This window comes from Drosophila tropicalis, unplaced genomic scaffold (assembly GCF_018151085.1).
Source record: "Drosophila tropicalis isolate 14030-0801.00 unplaced genomic scaffold, ASM1815108v1 contig_1116, whole genome shotgun sequence".
NCBI classification, from domain to species: Eukaryota; Metazoa; Arthropoda; class Insecta; order Diptera; family Drosophilidae; genus Drosophila; species Drosophila tropicalis.
The window spans coordinates 310310-333198 of NW_027172485.1; the positions used below are offsets into that span (position 1 = coordinate 310310).

At 41.8% G+C, this 22889-nt stretch overlaps 1 protein-coding gene across 6 annotated transcripts; it reads right to left on the reverse strand.

The window, feature by feature from the left end:
- Nucleotides 1-5520: 5520 nt before the first annotated feature.
- On the reverse strand, nucleotides 5521-12685 carry LOC137574334 (uncharacterized). 6 transcript variants are annotated; one of them, XM_068286654.1, is made up of 6 exons: nucleotides 11904-12684; nucleotides 9701-10085; nucleotides 9230-9345; nucleotides 8649-9170; nucleotides 7671-7830; nucleotides 5521-5860 (listed from the first exon to the last, which is right to left on the reverse strand). In XM_068286654.1, exons 1-6 carry the CDS (start codon nucleotides 12264-12266, stop codon nucleotides 5835-5837), a joined length of 1572 nt encoding a protein of 523 aa, XP_068142755.1. In that variant the 5' UTR covers nucleotides 12267-12684; the 3' UTR covers nucleotides 5521-5834. The 6 variants fall into 6 exon arrangements, with proteins under 6 accessions (XP_068142755.1, XP_068142740.1, XP_068142749.1 ...); XM_068286639.1 differs by lacking the exon at nucleotides 5521-5860 and adding an exon at nucleotides 6650-6792 and having other exon boundaries at nucleotides 11904-12685; XM_068286648.1 differs by lacking the exon at nucleotides 5521-5860 and adding an exon at nucleotides 6882-7188 and having other exon boundaries at nucleotides 11904-12685.
- Nucleotides 12686-22889: the final 10204 nt, after the last annotated feature.

Here is a 22889-nt window from a genome sequence, read left to right on the forward strand (position 1 = left end):
TGTGTGGGGCTATCACTCCTGACCCCCCGGTGTCTAGATCCGTTTTCGCGGCACAGACGCGAGTTAGTCCCGAAGCAAAGCTTGATGTACTCCTCACCAAGTTTTGGGAGGTGGAAGACCTTCCCGCAAAGCCGGAAAAGGAGGATGACGCATTCTGCGAGCGGAACTTCCAGGAGACCACCCAAAGGGGAAAGGACGGCCGATATGTTGTGTCCCTACCGTTCAAAGGTCCGAATAGCGTTGACTTGGGCCACTCAAGACCGATCGCGCTGGCTCAATTCCTGCGGAATGAGGCACGCCTTCTCAAGGATCCGGTTCTAAAAACGCAGTACGATGCCATTATTCAAGAATATGAGGAATTGGGTCATATGATTCGGGTGACGCCGCCTCAAGATGGGAAAAACTTCTATCTCCCCCATCATGCGGTGTTTAAGCCCGATAGCACCACCACTAAGGTACGCGTGGTATTTAACGCGTCGAGCCCCTCCACACAAGGCGTCAGCCTCAACGATGTCTTGCACACCGGTCCTACTCTTCAGGCCGACCTCACGCTTCAGGTACTGAAATGGCGGTTCTTTCAATTCGTTTTCAATGCCGACATAACGCAGATGTATCGACAAATCCGAGTCGATCCCAGGCATACCCCCTTTCAGCGGATCCTCTACCGAGACCGCTGCGGCAATATTCAGGATTACGAGTTACAAACTGTCACGTTTGGGGTTAACTGCGCGCCATTCTTGGCGATCCGAGTCCTTTTACAACTGGCACAAGACGTGCAAACGATGTATCCTCAGGCGAGCGAAATCCTTCGGAACTACATGTATGTTGATGATGTCCTTGCCGGCGCTCACACTGAAGCCGACGCTCGTCTCGCCATACGAGAGCTTCAAGCGGTCCTCCAATCTGCGGGATTCCCGCTTCGGAAGTGGACTTCCAATAAGAAGGAAGTACTTCAAGCCATTCCGAGAGAGCACCTGCTGCGAGAGGACTTTCTCGAGCTGGAAGACGCGAGCACCGCAAAAACCTTGGGTATTCGATGGCAAGCTGCTGAGGACGTCTTCTTCTTCACCACAGCGGACCCCCCCCTTGAAGGAGTCGATCTCCAAGAGGCAGGTTCTGTCTCATATCGCTAAGCTCTTCGACCCCGCTGGGTGGCTAGCCCCATTTGTCATCCGAGCGAAGATATTCATGCAGCAAATCTGGCTTACCGAACTGGGCTGGGATGATGCTCTGCCGCCTCTCCTGCTGCAGCAATGGCATGAATTCCTGCAGGATTACCCAGGCCTCAGTCGACTCCGCATTCCCCGTTGGCTAAACACCAGCGATAAGCTCTCGTGGGAGCTTCATGGCTTCTGTGACGCGTCACAGAAAGCGTATGGAGCGGCCCTATATGTGCGGGTTCGGTACGGCAATCAAGTAGACGTCCATTTATTAACGGCTAAGACCCGTGTAGCTCCAGTCAAAACAGTCTCGCTGCCTCGGCTAGAGTTGTGCGGAGCGGTTCTGCTAGCCGATCTCTGGGCGTCGATCGTTCCTGAACTTCCAATCCGACCTGCAACCTCCCAGTTTTGGACCGACTCTACCATCGTGTTGGCTTGGCTCAATAAACCTCCGTGCAGTTGGTCCACCTTCGTGGCCAATCGCGTATCCAGGATCTCCGAAAGCACTAGTGGCCAAAGCTGGTCACATGTGCGCTCCGAGGACAACCCCGCGGATCTGGCGAGCCGTGGAGTCTCCGCGGCCGAGCTATCGGCCAGCAGCCTCTGGTGGCATGGGCCGGACTGGCTCCAGAGAGCCCCCGAGTATTGGCCAACTCCCCATAACGAACTCCCAGACACCCAGCTGGAGCAACGGGTCCAGTGCCACACCACCGCGACCACGCTACTCGAGGACGTCAGCGAACGGTTCTCGAATTATGGTAGGGCTCTACGAGTCATCGCGTACATCCTACGCTTCGCCACCAAGAGGATTTCGACGCCTTCCACGGTTCGCCTCACCAATGACGAACTTCTTTCCGCCGAGCGCGCCTTGATTCGGACCTCTCAGCGGCGGGAATACCTCGCGGAGATACGGGCCCTGGGCGAAGGGCGACCCCTGCCATCATCCAGCACTCTACTCAATCTGAACCCATTTCTCGACCAGCATGGGTTACTCCGCTCCTGCGGACGACTCCGGGCCGCTGAGTCCCTCCGATATGATGAACGTCACCCTATTCTCCTCCCATATAGTACTCATTTCACTCGCCTGCTTGTCGCATTCGCCCACCGCATCACGTTGCATGGCGGCAATCAACTGATGGTGCGGTATTTGCGCACCAAATTCTGGATCCCACGGATAAAGAACATGGTAAAGTCCCACATCAAGGGGTGCAAGGTCTGCATCGTTCATCGTCGACGACTACAGACCCAGATGATGGGTGATCTCCCTCGAGAACGCATCACGTATTCCAGGCCCTTCACCCACACGGGCATTGATTTCGCAGGGCCGTTCGAGATCAAAAATTACACCGGGCGTGCGTGTCTCATAACTAAGGGTTATGTCTGCGTCTTTGTGTGTTTCAGCACGAAGGCAATCCATCTCGAGGCTACCTCCGACCTCACCACTGAAAGATTTCTGGCAGCCTTCTCTCGGTTTGTCGCACGGAGACAATGTCCACAGCGCATTTACTCCGACAACGGCAAAACCTTCGTAGGGGCCTCAAAGGCGCTCGAAAAAGATTTCCTGAACGCCACCAAGCTTGAAATAATGAAGGCATTCCCCCAGCACATCCTATCCTGGCAGTTCATTCCGCCAAGCGCGCCCCACATGGGAGGACTGTGGGAAGCAGGGGTCAAAAGTTTTAAGACCCTGTTTTACAAGTCCTCGTCCACTGTCAAATACACCTTCGAGGAACTTTCCACTCTCCTGTGTAGGATCGAAGCGTGCCTAAACTCCAGGCCAATCTCTCCCATGAGTGAGGACCCAGAGGATCTACTGGCCCTAAGCCCGGGACATTTCCTGATTGGAGGACCACTCTTAGCCATTGCGGAACCGGAAATTCTGGTCGAGCCTATGTCGCTGATCAACCGATGGCAGCGACTAAAGGCAATCCAGCAGGCTTTCTGCCGCCGCTGGAAGAGTGAGTACCTCAAGGAGCTTCACAAACGGAACAAGTGGAAATCACCGACTCGCAGCATCCAGACCGGCGACCTCGTGATCGTGTCCGAAGATCATCTCCCCTCCAACGAGTGGCGCTTAGGGCGAATTGAGCGCACTCTGCCCGGGGCTGACGGCCTCGTCCGAGTGGCTGATGTCACCACCGCGCGTGGGTCTATCCGAAGACCCGTAGCGAAGCTCATTCTGTTGCAAGACAGCAGGAGTCCTGAGTCTAAAACCTTATCGTGACTCCTAATCCCTCTATGTTTCCTCCGAATGTCCTCGTCTCCGTGCATGTTTCTCGTTCCCGTGCATAGACTAATCCACTCCCCCATACGTAATTTCTTTCGTTACAGTTCATTCAGCTCGCCCTTTCATAGCGACATGGCCCCCACGCGTCTGCCGCACCACCGCAGCAAACGAGCTCCACAGGGCACGAACGTGTACCGATGCCGGGTCTGTCGGGGGGTTCATGCACTCCGGCAGTGTCAGCGCTTCCTAAACCTCCGAGGGGAAAAGCGGCTTCGGGCGGTGCTCATCAATAAATATTGTCCCAATTGCTTGGCCCACGAGCATTCATCCGACGCGTGTCGGACTCGCCATGGTTGCCGACGATGCGGGCAAAGGCACCATACCCTGCTCCACATGGCCGACCAACCGCCGAGACGACGTGCCTCCGCCCGGCGTCGCAGCCGATCACCCCCCTCCAGTCGTGCTGCACCCCCGCTACAACCCCGTTCCCGATCATCGTCCGACCGCTCCGCTTCCCCAGAAGGCGCACCCGAGATTTCGTTATCCTCCCTGCTCCACGCCAGGACGACGACTGTCCTGCCCACCGCAGTCCTACGGTTGGGCAATGGCTCGAAATCCTTCGAGACCCGCGTCCTTCTTGATGCGTGTGCGGCTGAGAGCCGCATCAATCTCTCCTTTGCCCGGTCCCTGGGGTTAGCTGTGACCACGGTCGGGGTCGACCAAGCCTGTACGGCCGTCCTCGAGTCGAGGTCCGACAAGACGTTCCGACGGAACGTTATATTCCGGGTCGAAGAGGACTTGCTCATCCGCACTCCCATCCGGGAAGTGGCGGCGCCGGTCCGAGAGAAGTTCGCAACCCTGATCCTGGCCGACCCCTACTTCTATCGGCCGGCGTCGGTATCCGTGGTGCTCGGGGCAGACCTCTATCCTGAGGTCATCCAACCAGGCTGTGTGCCCGGTCATAGCGGTACTCCCGCAGCCCAGAGCACCGTGTTCGGATGGGTCGTCTCCGGCTCCTGTGGGATCTAGGCGCTCCAGGACGTTGCCGTCCCCCATCCTTTATATGTCCAGGGTGACAATTGCAACATGTTGCAAGGGGGGCGGTATGTTCACGCCACCGGGTGAACAGCAGTGAGCGGCGAAGAGCAGTGAGCGGTGAGGGAGTGAGGAGGGTTTTTTGATCCTCGGCGTCTACGGTCACACCAGGAGGAGTGACTTGATTTTTTCCAATGGGCACCGCCATCTCTAAGAATCGAGCCTTTCACCCGAACACCCGTTCTCTTGCATTTTTTTACGATTTGTTAATCACTTTCAACCCGAACCATTTCCGTGTGTGCCGGTTTACCTGTGAATATTATATAAATAATAAAACCTACATTTAGTTAACCGAAGTTTCTCGTGCGTTTTAATTCACCACTCGCTCACCACAAACTGAAGAAATTGGCACCCGCCAACTCCTTGTATTTCATTTGGATCCTTCCGCCCCCCCACGAACACTACTGTTAAATAGCTCTGATTTGAATTACAATTTTTTGTTTTTGAAAACAAATAGCATTTATTATTAAAATGGCATTTTTAGTTTTTTGGTAGTGTGTACAGTTTCCAAGCAATGACTGTATCAATTTTTGAAATAGAGCTGTATCAAATAAGCTGTGACCCACTGTATGTATAAGCCAGTAGGTCTGTGATGGTTTAAGATTAAGTTGTAATTGCTTTACTCTTATGTGTTGCTGCCAATATGGGACCAAGATATGTAAGGGACAGGCCCAGCAGTCAACCGGGGAAATGCCCGGTAGGTCCTCAAGGTAGGAGGGCCCTTATTTGGAAGATACGTTTGAAATTATATTCATTAACTTCTAACTTTAAAGGGCCTCTTAACAGTCTTGAAATTTTCAATATTCAGTTTCTTGCATATACATACATATGTATGTATGTACATGTTTGTATGTATTTACATTTCTTTTCACACTTTCTTGTACGCAAGTAGCTTGTGAAAGATCATTTTCCAAATTAAAATATGTCATCTTTATACATATGTATATGTATTTTCCTTGACTTAAAACCGGCTAAATTTTTCTTAAATTCACCTGGATTTTGCACCTTAGTTCAGAAGACGATGCATACCTTTGAATCTTTACTTTCAACAATTCAATGTTTCATTTAATTACTACTATGACAAAAACAATATACGAACGCAAATCTTAAATCTAAATCTTAATTGGATAATGTATACTTAAAACTATAAACAACAACTATCTTCTAGCGTATTTACTGCTGATTTGTATACAATTTTTTAAAAGCTTACCAAATTTACAACTTCCAAAAATAATACCAACTTACTGGCTCTTTCAGCACGATAATTTCATCTGTGAGTAGCAGCTGTTTAATACTAAAAGTCCGAAATAAGGTCTCCAAACCATTTTACTAGTCCGTGGAAAATACTTTCATTAGCATAAATAAAATCGCCTTGCACCTAATTTTTGAATGCGGAAATTCTATTAAAAAATGCTGAGGTATGAATGTGTTTTTGTACCATTTGTATGTATGTATCTCAGTATATATGTATGTCTATGGCTCTGCACCATGTTAATGACTCATTACACATGCAACATATACGGCCATACACACAAATATGTATATGGTGGGGCGGGGAGGGGTTGGAGCGAAACACAAACTTTTTACCACAATTTGTGGAACGTGAATATGGCTAAAATGCGGCAAAACGTATATGAATTCAGAAACAAAACGAAAAACAGCAAAAATAATGCAATAATAGTTAAAATGGCACATGTTCTCCACACGCCAAAAAGAGAACGAAGAAGTGAGAAAGAGAGAGCCAGCTTATATTGTATTTATAGCCAGAGGCTAGAGAAAAGTTCTTCCTATGTTTTGCAACCCAAAAATTTGTTGTCCTTAGGATCCGCATATGAAATTGGGCTTACCGATGTTTTGGTACCCTTATCAGTAATATATATTTAAGTCGTCTTCCTTCGTTTCTCTCAGCAATCTCTTTTATCTGTCCTCAGAATCAGATCGTGTCGTAAGTATAGACCACAGCATATGTGAGTCCTATTCGAAGATGCCCTCTCCTAGGGTATTTGATTGTCAGTAGTTTTGGAAATTGCTTTCATTCATTATTCTTTCGTTCGTGCAAATTAATTTTGCATGTAATTTCGTTGTTAAATAAAATGAAATTAATGTATATGACAGGAGTTAAAAACACGAAGCCAAAGAACACGTTGTATGAGGGAATACTCCACAACTGATTCAAGTTTGGTTTAGTTAGCATTTATGTATATTTATTATATCATTGATTGTACGATTGATTGGATTACAAATGATGGGATTAATAACGATATTGAAAGCTGGGATCCGACCCATAGACAATGCAACCGCATGGATAACCTGCAAGAGGCGTTCGTTAGAAAAGAAAGAAATAAATATCACAAAACAATTAAGAGACAATATGGTTAAACAATAAAAACAACAACAAATTACAGTAGTTAGAACAGAACATTTGACAATTTATTTGTGTAGACCAAAAAGGGTTATACATATTCAGATATAAAATATTTCTCTATAAATTGAATCGCTTCCAAACTGTTTTTGAAAGCAGATCGTGCATTTAATATCGAAATGGCTTAGTATTGTGGATATTTGTGTGTTGCTTGGCCAACACCCTTTACATATACATACGTATGTATATATAAATGTGTGTGTGTGAATTTGTACAAGAACCAATCTAGCCGCCAAATAAGGGAAAACGAGTCCAAACTACTTGCCCAATGCTGTTTATGGCAACTGCAAAATTTCATAACTAATTGTAAGTATTCAATTCGCTTGGGTGCCAAAGAAGACACAATTAAAAATTGGTTTTAGTAGGTTATACCAAGAATATACCAAAAATCAACTGACCAGTTTAACATTATGGACTAACATCTGAAATAAAAGAGATTTTCCATTGAAAGGCAAATGAAGTATGTATATTTTTGAGTAGTTCGAGTCTTGTTACTTGAAAGCGTCTATGCTTAACCAATAAGTCAAGTTTTGGTAGCTTAGTGGTATTTCAGCAAATGGAAAATTATGCAAAAAGAAAATCAAGAAAGCCTCTAGCTGCAACAAACACAAACTTATGTTAAATACATGTATTCCCTATCGTATTAAATTCGTTTTTCACAACCCTCACACATTGATTTAGTTACATATAAAATCGAGACACATTTAATAATCATAGCGTTCAGATGCCAACACCCAATGGACAAAATTGCAACACTTGAACTTGCCTCGCGGTTTGCATTGCAGATGCTCTTTGATGTACTGACAGGGACACTGGAATTGGCCGCAATGGCGTCCGGGTTCGATGGGAGTGACATCCACCAGTCCCCGCAAGGCCTCCATGCCCCAACGCGAGCCGTATCTGAGGTAAAGCTGCAATCCACGTTCCTACAATGACAGTTTTTGTTTGAGAAACAGAAAGAGAAAAAGAGACAGAGACACATATAGAGGAAAAAGAGATTTGGAGAATGATAAAAGTATCACATTAGAGACGTAGAGATTGTGCTTGTTAAATGACGTAGATGATATCGATGTGAGGTGGAATGGAAGTTAAACTGGATATTATTGAAAATAGCTTAGCATACTTTTGGGCTGAAAGTGCAATCATTAGTAGTGGAATATTTTTCAAGAGCAATTAAATACATTTTTACATCTGATTGTAAGCTAAATTCGTTCTGTTTGTCTTAACACTCAAATAAATAGACAAATTTCCAAGTGTTTGGATTTCTTGTTTTTCCTTTAATCAGCAACATAAAATTACATATACTTTCTGTCGTTCATCGTTTTCTCTTGTGGTTTTCATAGCCAGCAGCCCATGCAATTGATGCCACAGCATTGACGATGCTGGAGGCTGATCTTTATTTTGTTGCGCAACAACTCCTCCTCATATTGGCATGGGCAAATCGAGGACTGCAGGTGGCGGGGTGTCTCGTGTACGCCAGCCTCCTGAACGGTCCAGTCGAGGCGGCGTCGCAGGAAGTCCTTGCCCCAACGTTGTAGATAACTGAGGAACAGTTCCTGGGCAACAGCCTGGGAGAATGCAGAATGAGTTAAGTTGTGAAGTGCATGAGAGACAGATAGATAGACGGAGAAATAGAGAGAAAAATTGTCACCCAGAAGATAATGTGAATGCGACAGATGATCGAAAGACTACTCAACTGACTACCCCATATTTGCACAGATTCACGTTGAACTGGCAAGCTCACCTGTTTGCGGGACAACCTCACTGGCTGAGTACCCTGAATGACTATGTCATTCACATCAATGTCCAATTTGGCCTCCCATCCTGCCTTAATGGCGTCGCCACCATTCTGCTCCGTGTGCTCAAGGAATTCATTCAAGAAGTTAACGCACTGCGTGGCATCGAAGTACATGAAGCACAAGTTAACCTTATGACAGGAGATCCGTCCGCGATCATCAAGCACCAAAAGTATCTTGTGTCGCATTAACTGCTTGTTCACCCGAGCCAAGCACTTTTCAAGACCGCGCGACAGCCTCAATTTAACCCACATGCAGAGGAAAATGGCAGCTGCATTCAGAAAGAGCCAGCCCACTCCCAGGGAGAACAAGGCAACGCCCTGGAGGCCAGAGAATAACAGTGCCAAAAGCACTGTAAAAGCGAACAGGATCCAACAGACCAGAATGCGCTTATAGCATATATTATACACGGTGAAACGATAATCATTGACCAAAGTCTCCATGGCATTCACATAATCCTCCACGGTGAGCTAAAGTGGAAAAAGTATATTATTTAAATTGCCTTTTTAACGGGAGTCGATCTACTTACTGTCAATCCCTGGGCCATCAACTCTTCGGGCACCAACTCAGGACGAAATATGGCAGGCGTGATCCAGGGCCATTTCGTATTGGCCGGAAGCAAAGTTACAATAACATCGCCATTAGCTACGAATATATAGATTAACGTAATTGTAAAAAATCCCATGAATATAATTTCAGCCTTAACAAAGCATTTTATTTACTCCCATTAAAGGCTACACTTTGTAGCATTTCGATTCATCATGCCCCTCAAATGCGAATTTTAAGTTCGTTAATAAATTTCAAAACCAAAACAGAAAATTTCATTGCAGTTGTTGCTACTATGAGTAATTGTTGGATCAAGTGTAATGGAGTCTATTAAAGTTACAGGCGAGACAAAGTATAGTTCTTTACTCAGCTGGTATTTCAAAGAATATTTTCAATTGAAGCGCTCGATCTATTTTACATTTACTCGAACAGCCCCAAGTCCCCTTATGCTTACCAAATCCCTCGCGAATGCGACCCGTTGACAGTTCAATTGTGCGCATGCCGGCAGCTTGATCCACAGGAATGGTGATGCTGGTGGCTCCATTTCCATTCTGGTGACTGGACAGAGCTGAAGATGAGGAAGACGCACCCCCAGCGGTTGAAGTCGAGGTGGCTGAGGCTGCACTTGCTTTTTGGTTTATTAACTGCTGTGATGGCTGCTGATTGCGGGATGGGCTAGGGCCGTTTGCATTGCCACTGCCACTGCCACTCCCACTGCCGGATGCATTCAGATTAACGTGCGTACTCTCAGTTGTCAAAACAGCGGGTGCCACATCCGGTAAAGAGGCAGATGCATTTGCACTTGCTGTTGTTGTTGTTGTTGAGGAAACTGCCGAGCGCTGTGGAAATTGTAAGAACAATAGGGGTAAGTACTTGGTCTTGCCCTTAAGATGCCGGAAGACAGACAGAGAGAGAGAGAGAGAGAGAGACAGATTGGCCCCATACAGAAGGTGGTGAATTGGGGGAAAAAAGAACAAGCTAAAATATTATGCAAATTCTACAGAGAGAAAAATCAATTCAAACTATTGATTTCAAATCATTGCAGGGTCATGGTAACAATGAACGTTAATTCCAATATAGAATTGCGAAATGAAACCCCCCGAAATGAAAATCATTTTTGTCAGTTTGTCACGTACCCAGAACCGAATATAGATAATTCAAGGCAATTGAGTGAGCTTATTGCAATTGCTGTTCGTTTTAGTTTCTTCCACCGACTACATACAATTCAAAGTGTTCAGATCAGCTTTAATTTATGGCATTTAGTCATTCGAAGCTACTAATAAACCTCAATTTTCTAGCCACAAACTCACAAGATAAGAGCAAAAAATACATAATACAAAATCTAAATAAACTAAAAGGAATTTAGCAATTATCACCAAACACAAATCTAAGTGAAAAATAAACATTTGCGTATAATTCTTTATATACAAATTTATATGAAAAGTGTATGTACCTCCCACACTTTAAAGTAATCCCCTTATGAATCGATCAGTTTAGTCAGCTATGTATATCTATTAAAACGATTTGGAGCTATGTATGTATCTTTCAGTTAAGAACCATTCTGAATGAAATACAACTAGCTGAACTGAAGAAGAACAATATTTTGAGAAACTTCTACTTCTACAGTTCCGTCTATTCAACCTTAGAATAGGGATCACTGTGGCTATTGGGAATCCTATAAAGAAGTATGTGTGTCCTTTTGAAACATATGAATTCCTTTAACCTTTTCAAGGGTATCAAAAACATTTCAATAGAACTAAGTTTAAGAAACTTATCCAGAAAATAAAGTTGATTCTTCTGGATAGTAACTTGGCGGCACTGCAGCTTAGATTACATTTTCAGCATTGGCTCAGTCAGCAAAGAAGAAGAATTAAAATAATAAACATGTTTACTGTCTACTTCTGTTTGTTGGCTCAAATATTTACACTGAAAATGCTGTGGAAATGTTTAAACAAATGCCTCCCCTTGGCAAGCACAGAGATATTGTTTAAACACAATATACATACATACATATGTACGTAACAGAATAAGTCAACTAATAAGGGGAAAGACAAAAGTAAATTTTGTTTATTGTTATTGGCTCCGTCTAGGTCTCTCCTTTTTCCCCCGCTCGCCAATTTGGCCCCATGACGTGTCACTCTAAGGGGCGATGGAGTGAGAGAGGGAGTCAAATCACCGTGTTCCACCGGATGGGCTTGAACTTCAACTTCACATACTAAGTTCTGGCTTCAATGGCATTGCCTTTTGTCATGGTTGCAACGCAGCCACGAGATGAGAGAGAAAGAAAGAAATTTCAGAGGAAAAAGAACCCAAACAGTTTCATAACAACTTCATTAGTCAACTTCAGAACCGCACAGTGAACTATCGCTAAGGCAAGTTCTATTTGAACTTTTTAGTAATTTTAGTCTCATTCTTTTTCAGTGGAAATTATCATACCAGATGCACACATTCTGTTATCTATATTTCGTGTTTGACTGATAACCGAGCGATCTCCTTAGCAAGTGTTTACTGTGACCACAGCAGTAAAGTTTATTTACAGAAAGGGCCACATATTGGAATTGGAATGCTACGCAATGCGTTTGGGTCACCCCCCATGACAAATAAAGAGCAAGTGAGAAGGAAAGAGTTGCGAGAGAGCGCGAGAGAGAATTACTCACTTGGACAGGTGTTGTTGTTGTTGTTGCTTCTACCTCCGTTGCTGTTGTTGTTGCCGTTGCTTGCTGCTGATGGGGACTGCGCGAGCGCGCACGTCTGTTGTTGTTACTGCTCACTACTGACGGCGGCGGTGGCAGAGATAACTTGTTTTGTTGTTGTTGTTGTGTGGCATCTCCAAAGTTGCTGCTGCCGCTACCATTACTGTTATTATTCTTTTCACTGCTATCGGCCTCATCATCGAATTTAACCCAATTTTTGGGCGTCTGTTTCTCATCATCCTCATTATGATCGTCGCTGAGGCTGACATCCTGCAGCGGATGCGTTTGCGTGCGCGGCGGCTGGGCCTTGATATCCTCTCCCTCCATTTGCGGAATGTGGAATGTAAGCGTCGAGTCGTTCGACGCGCGTGCCTGGAATTTGCGATTTGGGCTGGTCGTGTGACTTTGACAAATGCAACTACGTTGCTCTTGCTGCCGCTGCTGCTGCTCTGCCCACGATTGTTGTATTTCAACGTATTTTTCGCGTTTTGCCTTTCGCTTACATAACCTCAATATCAATTCACACTTGAGTTGCTGCTGTTTATAAATATGCCCCCAACCACTGTTCTCGCCGTTTCAATATTCTCTCACTGCCCCGCAACGCTTGGCTTACGTGTTGACCGCTCACGCGTTGTAGTCGAACTGCTGTTGCTGGCAACGGTTAAGGCACACCCAGCCACAAACAACAACAGAACCTATACACATGAGATTGGAAGAAACAATTTATTCAAAAACCAGAAAGCTCGGCTTGACTTGGCTTAAAGGCGCGCTCAGAGATATTGGGGCCCGGTCGTTCCGTTCCGTTTCCAAGCGTTTCCGTTGCTCTGCCGCAGAAGCACAACTGAGCTCAACGCTCACCTGTTGGTAGATATCAGCTTTAGCTGAGCTTTCGCTCATGGCGCTCTCTCACTCTCTCTTACTCTCTGTTAACTCATTCATTAGTCTTTCATATACCCTGCACTCATAAAGTTAAGTGACTATCTATTAGTTGATAGATCTTTAATATCTACCAACCAGATCGTATTTGGTTTAATTAGTTTCTCAACTCTGTTTTCAATCCATTTCTAGAAAACTTTCCCATTTCGATTCAAATAACTTCTGATTTGCTTTGTGAAGTACAAGGTATCTTTGTGACGACCTAATGCCAGTTGGGCTTTCTCACATGACAAGTTTTTGCTTTTTAAGTATCTGTATCTTTCTTTTGTATTTCCACACAACTCTCTTCTCCCACTTATCTCTGTGAGTCACAATTTGTTTAATGATCACTTTTTGTTATTGTTTTGCTTTTTATCTTTTTAATCATGTTGTTTGCCTCTTCCAAAGATCTCTGGAGTAGAAAATTTCTCAAATATATAACGTTTGTTTTCATTTCGTTTTATTTGCCACGCAGCGGCTTCTCATTGCAAACGACAGAACTCGAGAAGTTCTGTTATCAGGGCCGATAAACAAAAGGTGAAATGTATTTTACCTTATTTCCATGTCAAAGTAATCAGTCAAAATTGTAAATTTTACGCCCAAATAAGCCAAAGCCAAAAAAAAAAAAAACACAAACCTTTTGAAATTTAAATTTCAAAATTTTATAATGGGTTTTATTTCTTAAGAGTATAAAGTCTGTTTATCGGGTTAAACGTGAATGACTTTTAAGATATATTCTAGTTATGAGAAAAAAGTCATCGCCTATATAGGATCCGCTAGTTCGATTAGAATGGTAAATACATATACCTACTCTAGTATAATGTCCTTGGTTGCACCCTAACGTTTACCATAACGTTTCGTAGCAGAGATCTTAACCATTAATATGGCTGTTTTTGAGTGAAATTTTCTCACAAATCGATTTTTTTCCAGGAAATGTAATAAATCTACCCACTACATATTTAGGAAATTCAGAAAAAAGTGAACAAGTGTACGTTGTGGTTGAAACAGATGTAAGGCCCGGTTGATATCGCACAGAAAACTGCAATGATTCTAAGGTCTTTTAGCACTAACGATTAAAGAATTGTTTGCGCCACTTCTTAATGGGGAGTTTGGTTACCATCTTAATAAACTTTTTAGTTGCTTTCCTCTAAAACGCTTGTCTCTTGGTTGTACTAGCTAATGTGTCAGGCTGTTTTCAAAGTAATTTAATATAATATCTTGACATATTTGATATCCTAGATACTCCCTTGATAATATCATTAATATTAACGAGATGAAACTAGATAGTTGGATGCCAAGTGGCCTACGCATAATGTCTTTAGGAAAAGCTTTTCTAAGAACAATTGTCAAATCCTAGATCCTAAGATTTCTATCATCAGTTCAACTCAATAAGTGAAGATCGAATCGAAGACTCTCTGTTCACCGAAATTCATATATACTAAACTTGCATAACGAATGCTAACAATTTTTAAGCATTACTGAAAAACAGCCACAGTGTCCAGTCATTTCTCGATAATTTCACTTGGACAGCTGCACTTAAGTGCTGGGGCCCCGAAAGATTCAAATGTTTGCATCTCACATCTTTGGCGACGGCATTTAGTGTCCCTCCCCCGCAGTGCCCACAGTGAAACGGGTTGAATGTAACAGTTTCAAATATTTCTATGCCAGGCCATAATTTGCTTAACAACTTTGCCAATAGTTGGCATACCCCACACCCACCGCAACCTTCTGCTCGTTTGGCTCTTGGCCAATTTCTTTTCAACTGTTCGACACTAGCCGTTTATATAATAATTTTCCGACATAATTTATGGCCAAGCAAAAGTTTTTCTGCGGCTGCCCAGTCGAACAATTGCCACTATAATGTTGTGTGGTTGGTCCTCTTGCATTTCCCATTTTATTTTTTGCCAAAAAAAGGAGAAAAATAAATGAAATTATTTGTTGGGCAGGCCAAAAACTATGTGGACCAAGCCATAAATTTGAATGTTTGCTCGCCGCGCTTATCGAAAAAGAACATGAAAGTAAGGTCCAAAAATATGCATAAAGAGCGTCTCTGAATACCACCGTCAATATCAAATTGATATTCAATTGTATGTAAAGATGTACAAATGTTTATAGAACTTAAAAATAGTTTTGAATAACCATTGCTCAGTGGTCAAAACATTAAAGTGTACAACAGGCATTTTTATTGACAATTATAGGAGAATCGACGACTTACATCCGACAGTCGAAATGGATTTTCGAGAAAGGGCCTTTTAAATTCTAGGTAACTACTAGGAAACTATTCTCTTGAATCGTAGAAAAGTAACCATCGATAGCAAATAAGGTGAACCTTTGAAAGAGCAACAGCAAACTATAAAAAAGAAACTAACTTTTGTTTATACTCTAAAATTATTAAATTTCTTCTGCCATGTCACTATTGTTAATGACATCAATGTAAACAATGATATAAATGATAGTCTAACATAATACAAATGGAGTCAAAACCCATAAATATTTTCATAATATAATAAAAATACGAGAACTCCAATGGCACTAACTAGCTCCAGTCCACATCACACATGAATTCACCAAACGTTTTAAAGACTTATCAGATTCAGTCCAGATATGAATATCATAGAGAATCTTAGGAAAATTGAAAGGCCTTTGAGTCCTGATAATAAAGTGGAAAGTCTTTGGGCTATTCGATGCCAAATCATCTTAAAATAATTTAAAATAATAATGAAAGATTTCCAAAATGTGAACACAAATTTGTTAAGAGGACCGAAATCAACAGTTTATTGGCTTATTGTCGATTGAACTTTCGCAACTTTATTTGTTTTCTTACCAAACATTATCCTGTAAATGTAGTCACTTTCTGAGTATCCGAAACTATTTCAAATGAATAAATTAATGCTGATATATGTATTCATCCATCCATTTGAATGGCAAATTCGTCCCTCAATTTGTGGTATTTCACTATTCAAGCGATTTGTTGGTATCTTATTTTCATTATCTGTATTTTCAGCCATGTTTGAGATCGGATTCGGAGACATAGTTCATTTTGTCTCGGGTCGCTAAGTTCTTTTCTGTCTGCTGTTGTCAACTAAAACTAAACTTTAAACCTTTAAATTAGAAATATTTTTCCTGTACTTTGGAAAAAAAAAAGAGAGAGAGAGAGACGGGGAGACACCAATACTGATGAACTAATGGAAGCGATTGTTTTAAATGTCATGTTTGTATTTACTCCAACTAGCGCTTTATCGACAGTTCAATCAATTATTATTATATGGGTTTTGTTAGTTCAGTTAATTTTTATGGCAATTTACAGAAATGAATTCCATTCTAAGGGGATAAGATGTCGCTAATATATATATTTGATTCCTGCTATAAGCCATAAAATTACTCAACAAGCCGTAAATCCTATTTCCTTTGGTCTTGCCTTCAAACCACAAGACAAGACACAAAAATTGCAGTCGCTGCCAATGCTTGGCGAGGCAGCCAAGCAAAGAGTCAGAGTCTAATTAGGCCAAATTAATTGCCTGCGCTTTTGACACTTGCAAAAAAAGGAAGACTTAAGTGCCAGGCAGTTGGAGAAGGCAAAGTCAACAAGACAGGCAACGGCCGACGGTCCAAACGAGACCAACAAGTACAACACTCTAAAGTCTATTTGCCACCTTCAATCCGAACCCTTGCCAACAGAGTCCTCAGCCCCCAGCCATCAGCATTAGAAGAGCAAGAATAATGTTGGCCAATTTGTTGGTCGCCGTCGTCTTATTAACCGCCAGAAAACAGAAATAATAAAAATAGGAATGCCGAGACGAAGATGCTGCGAAACTTTTTGGCCGACGCCAGAATGTCCAACGGGCATATAAATTAGCTGAGACAGAAGTTTCTCACTTCTGGCCATCTACCCTGGCGGCCTCTGCAATGGCATCTTGTCTCTTGAAAAGGCAGGCAAAAGTTTTGGCATCAAAAAATGTTTTCAAATTAAGTTAATTTATATAATATAAACACACTAAACACGCTTAATGAGTGTCTATGGCCGACAAGAGCGAAAAGCCATAGAAATGGGCAATGGGGGCGAGGCATAACTCCCACAAAACTTACCTACCTATGTTGTTTGTTTGTATGTTTGTATCAGCATATTTCGTTGGCATGGTTGAGCATTTTTGATTTGCTTTCTCGTCCACCTTTTAAATCCCTTTTTGGAAAATTGTAAAACTTTTGCCAACTTCATCTTCTTCTTCTTCTTAGTGGTGCTGTTGCTCTTGTTGTTGTTGTTAATGTTGCTGGTGGCTCTTGTTGTTCTTGTCTTCACAGTTCGCTTGTGAAATTAACGTGACTTGCATAACGCCCCAAAAGTATGCAACGCGGCTGTAAAGTGTCGCCAAGTTTTTCCTCTCTCGTTTTCGTACAAAACAACAAACAAAAAAAATATCAAAAAACAAAATGCAGCAACTAGGGAAACGTGTCACAAACTTTATGCTCCCGCCACGCGTCACGCACGCGATTTTCGCTTAGTTGTTTGTCACTTTGTCGCCTCTCGTTGCCCTCTCCCCACTTGGTCCACACTTGCACTTGCACGCTGTGTTGGCAAAGAAAAATCGCCCTGCAAATTAAGTGAGTTGCCATTGCAGCCAACAGCATAAATTACCAAGTGCTGGCTGAGATTTCCAGTGAGCCGAATTTAAAGCACTTCAAAGACAAAAATATTGCACCAAGTGCCAAGTGCCATTAGGAATTAGTTAACTAGTAAGCGAAACATTTTTGTATTAGCTCCACGTAACATTCATATGTGAAGATTCTTTCTGTGGAACAACATTCATTATAATGAAATTAAATAATCAATCAGATGCAAAAACAAACTATCCGATTAGGCTTGGCTCTTGACTTCGGGGAAGTGTTGAGTGGGCTGAAAACAAACTCCCAAACTTACATATACATATGTACATATGCAGATGGTCTGAAAACCTAAAAAGTCTGTCCTTGGTATTTCTTTGACCGATGTGTCTCATATTTTAAGTGAATGCGACACCTAATCATTGTAATCATTGACTTCGTTGTTGCCTTTGGAGGCATCTTTCTTAATAACCACTATAAAATCTGACTTCTGTATAATGTCAGTAGGGTGCAGTGCTTCATTTTAAATTTAGGAAAAGTTCATAATAGTGCAGGATCAACAGCCCTTCGCAATCTTTGACTACCAAATTAGTCTCTTGGAATGCCACGCAGAAACATTCTATACTTTGCGAGATATATTCAACAATCCAAACTTGGTCTAGACTCTAGAGACGTCTAGACTCTATGATTCAATTCTTGCATGAATGAGAAGAGTTTCTTCTCGAACAGGATGAGGTGATATGTAGGATACTCAGTTCTTGGAACACCCTAAAACATTATAGTAAACTAATATTAAATTGTATTCATAGAGAGTTGAAGACAAAAAAAAATTATAGCCTAATTTATAAGAGCAAAGTTGGGTTTTGGCTTGTTATCTTTACTTTAACCAAAAGGACTATTCAATCGAAACATTTTACAGTGCTAATTTCTTCCCCGACATTGACTGTGTTTGTTTTTACAAATCGAACCTAATGTCTATCAATTAATACCAACTAGAGCTCTTTTATGTGATAAGTTCGTTTTTTGTACCAGTATAAATATTTCACCTAACATTTGCTTCATTGTAAATCGTATATTTCATTTTATTTGATAGCCTGAACCTCTTTTGCATTATTCAAACCAATGCCGCACTTGAAAAACCACTCGAGTTTATAATAATTTACAACATGTTGCAGTCTCTCAGCCACAGAAGCAGTCACACAACCTCAAAACATGATGAAGTCTAGTTCACAATGGATCTGACACTGCCACAAACATTTACGTCGACCCAATGAGTGTGGGTCTCGGTGGATGTCTCTGTGTGTGAGCGTGAGTGTATGTGTGTGGTTGGGTGCAATGTTGCTGTTGGCATATGTCACCTTTCATAAAACGTAAAATCACTCTGGGGCTCCAGGTGTAAATTCAACGTAGATGGCAATCAAAAGGGTTAAGAATTGTCTTAAAGAAGTACCTCAAGAAGCTAAGTGGTAGTGGCCAAGTGTGTTTGAAATGAGTGGATACAAATTGACAAGGGTTTAGAAAATGAAATTATATGTCACCAATGAGTGTCTGGGATGAATATTTGTGTAAATTAACCAGTATTATCATAACACACAATGATAAACCAAACCAGGCCAAGCTAGTTTTTGTATTGCTTCTTCCCAACATTGAAGTGTCAACTTGAAAACTCTTTAATGTTAAATATAAAATATTTATCTAAGAAAGGCCCTTAAGTGTGATTCAATGAATGATAAATGACATCTGATTTGTCACAAATATTAGATGTACCTGATGATTACTTAGTTTCAATATAACACAAACGTCGCTATGGTAAATGTATATGATATAGAGGCCCGTTTCCATGCCTTTAATGGCCTATAGTGGGGTTTGCGTTGATCCAGATGGATATACTGACTATTCCCTTACCGCGAGCAGCAGAAATGAATAAATTGTATGTAAATTGCAAAAAGTAGCTTGAGTTTGAAAGGAAAATAGTCTGTTCGAGGCAATCGTGCGAACAACGGTTGGCCACTTGAGACGATGCGGACACCAAATGCATTTTAGCTGAAAATCTTCTGAACAACAAACGGCGAAAAAAAGGACTTGATTTAAGGATGCCTAAACGTTTATACAGTTCTCTCTGCCCAAAGAATATTTTCAACTTTGGGGCAAAAACTCGTTTACTTTACTTCAACTTTTCTTTTGTTTGCCTTTCCTCGTGCTCTCACTTTTTCCTTTTTGTGGCCGACCAAATCAGCCGCTAGCCGACCAAATAAAAATGCCGCAAACTTGGCAGCACAAATAAAATCATATTTAAAAGTTTCACACTATAAAACATCAGCAGAAAAAATGTTGAAAAAATCTACAACTTGCCGCATTTCCATAACAAAACTTTCGCATTAAAAACAGTGAAAAAGTGTTTTGTGTTTGGCGCTCAGCAAAGAGCACACAAAAAGTATAGAAAAAACCAACTTAACTTTTATTAAAATTGTAAATATTTATCCACCAGCAGATGGCAGGAGAATGCAATGTTCCATGCGATGGGTCAGGTTCATTTCGTACTTTAGTTCTATATATTAACTAGACTATCAAACTAAACCTATCACACCATGCGAATTTCCATCCATTGTTCCTTATTATATAATTTAGTCAATGTCAGAGCCTGTCTCTACAATTTGTGCAGAACATTTCTTGGAATCAAGGAGACAAAAATGCGTTTGTGTTTTCTCACCGGCTCACCGGCCCATAATATTACTAATACTGAGGCATTTGCGGCATGTATTTCTATTGTTCTTAGCTAAGGACAGGTCACAAATTATTTTTAGACTGTTCCTTTGTGTGTGCAGTTCACACTTATTTCCATAAGGGCATAATAAATAGTATAAAAGGAATCGATAAGTTTACAATCAAAACTTTTCGTTTTACCATTTTGCTTATGAGATACCTATATAGCTTTTCTGATGGGTAAGCTGTGCCATTTTCGCTTTGGCTATTACCTTAATAATTGCGAAACATACCAAAGAGCAATGGTTCAATTTGATTGAGTTTTTTATAACGAAATAAAAAATGCATTTTTTGCATGCACACATTTTTATTGTTTGATTTCTTGTTGTAAAATCAATGAATTTCTTTTCAAAGTGAACAATGGAGTGTAGGTTCGAGGGTCCTTTATAGTTTTCATAAAAATATTTGATTTTTTCCTTCGGAATTAAGTGTGAGCCATATCATCCACATACTTTCAGGTGAATTTAATTCAGAATTTTAACAACAAACAAAAATCTGAAATCATTTGTGTAACAAAAAATGCTGGCACAAAGGACTCTTGGCATCTCCTTTGGTCTCTTCTCTCGCACTCAACCCAAATAAACTCTCAAGCATCTACGCAGCAGTTGCAAGCGGTACGCGAGTTGCATAATATTCAAGATAACAGAATGTTTAACATATGTAATTTTTTGACAAACACAAACACAAGCGGAAGAGAGGCTCATATTAATGCAATTTAACAGGGCGTATGCATAATATTTAGCTAAACCAAAGCCAAGTGAAACCAACACCAAAAACAAAAACAAAAAGGAAAACCGGGGAGCGGCCCAGTGCAAAACTTAATTAAAAATGTGTGCGCATAATTATAACTGTATTTAGGAAGAAGCGACCGCACACACACACACATACATGCAAATGTGCATTAATTTCATATGCAGAAAAAAACGGCAGCTGCACACAAAAGCTCAACGCAAAAAAGTATGCTACATTTTTTTCTACCTCGTTCTGTAAACTGAACATGATACTGAAGCTGATGTTGATGATGACGATGACGATGATCCTGTGCCGAGGTTTTGTCAACACGCCGCCATCATCCACACGCTCCATTTTCGCGTTCTCCTTCTTTTCCCGCCGTCGCCCATGTTCTCGGTGTCGTCGTCAACGTCATCGTCCTGGCACGGCCCGGCCTGATGAGCGTCAGCAGTTACCGTAAATTATTTTATTTATACCGTTAGTCAGGCTGCAGGCAACGCGAAGAGTAGCAGGAGTTGCAGCGGCAGCGGTAGCGGTAACGGGTGCTGTCTGTGTGCTTGACTTAATAAAATAAATTTAGAAGCTGCCTGGCTTCTATCCACTCTTCCCAACCATCCTCCTCTTGTTTGCATCACGCCTCAGTTGGGCGCGTTGGCAAAACGGCAAAATGTACATAACATCTGCAAGTGTGTGTGCATGTGCCTCTGTGTGAGTGTCAGCCAGCTTGCCGTTTATTATTTATGCATGCTGTGCAACATTTTCACCCAACCGCTGCACAACAAACGCGAAATCATTGCACGGCTGCCTAACTATCAGATTTTGCCTCACTTTCCTCACTTGTTTGGATTTTTCTAGAACGAACTTATTCCCTGTAGATCACATACACTACAGTGGGTCAAATAATAAAGGAAATTATTGAAAAATATGTCCTCAAATACCACTAAAACATGAGCAATTTGTAACTTTTGTTCGATTCTGTATAATTCACTTTGTAGCAATAGGATTCAGACGGATAGTTTGCCTTTTAGGCAGTGAAATAGAAACTAATCGCATTTTTCTTCATTTCTTCAATATGTTTAAAACAAATTCTTAGCAAGCAATCGGAAAATTGAGCGGAAAAACAGGAGACAACAGTCGAAATGAAATTTGAAATAGTTAATCCGATGTTTGAGCTAATCAAAACTCATGTTCATGATCTTCTGTGTATGTGACATCGACATGTCTTACTCGTACATTTTATAATATACAGTGGCGAGCACATGTGGATACATGTTTTGATACTGTGACTTTGAGTGGCTGTAAAACCCACATAAATGCATTAATCGATCCCAAATTTTCAACAAAAATTCATTAATAATATATAAAACGAAAAACAAGAATTTTTTTTTATTATCCTTTCTTTAGCTCAAATAATCCTGAAAAAACTTAAAAATGAGCATGTATCCACTTTTGCTCGTATAACAAAACTTATAGGTTAAGGCATTTTTTTAATACTAGTCAAAAAGCCTTTGCCTTTAATCACGCTATTATTGCTCCTGGGCATACTCTCCACCAATTTTTCTATCAATCCGTGCGATAGAGTGCTCCATTCAGCTTGGACTCGACTCCAAGGCTCGCCCATTGTCCTGGGCGGATTTTCGTCGCGCGACAGTTGCTTCTTTAGCAGAACCCACGATTTTCGATCGGATTTAGATCTTGGCTTTGAGTCGGCCACTGCATCTTCAGAAAACTTTGATTTTCGAGCCATTCCTTTACAATTTTGGCCATGTGACCCGGATCACCGCCTTGTTGGAAAGTGACTTCGCTCTCTTGATACCCACTCTAATCTATAAAATCAGGAAGATTGGATTCACCAACATGTAAATAGTCTTCCTCTTTCATAATGCTATTTATTCGGACCAATGCGCCAACGTTCCAATGGGTGAATCACCCCCAAACCAT

What these genes read in the sequence shown, in the direction of transcription:
- LOC137574334 (XM_068286623.1), bottom strand. Translation starts at nt 12,266, where the DNA reads ATGGAGGGAGAGGATATCAAGGCCCAGCCGCCGCGCACGCAAACGCAT. An exon ending in TGATGGCCCAGGGATTGACA is followed by an intron (nt 9,171 to 9,229) that starts GTAAGTAGATCG and finishes TTTCCACTTTAG; the next exon opens with CTCACCGTGGAGGATTATGT. An exon ending in TGAGGTTGTCCCGCAAACAG is followed by an intron (nt 8,473 to 8,648) that starts GTGAGCTTGCCA and finishes GCATTCTCCCAG; the next exon opens with GCTGTTGCCCAGGAACTGTT.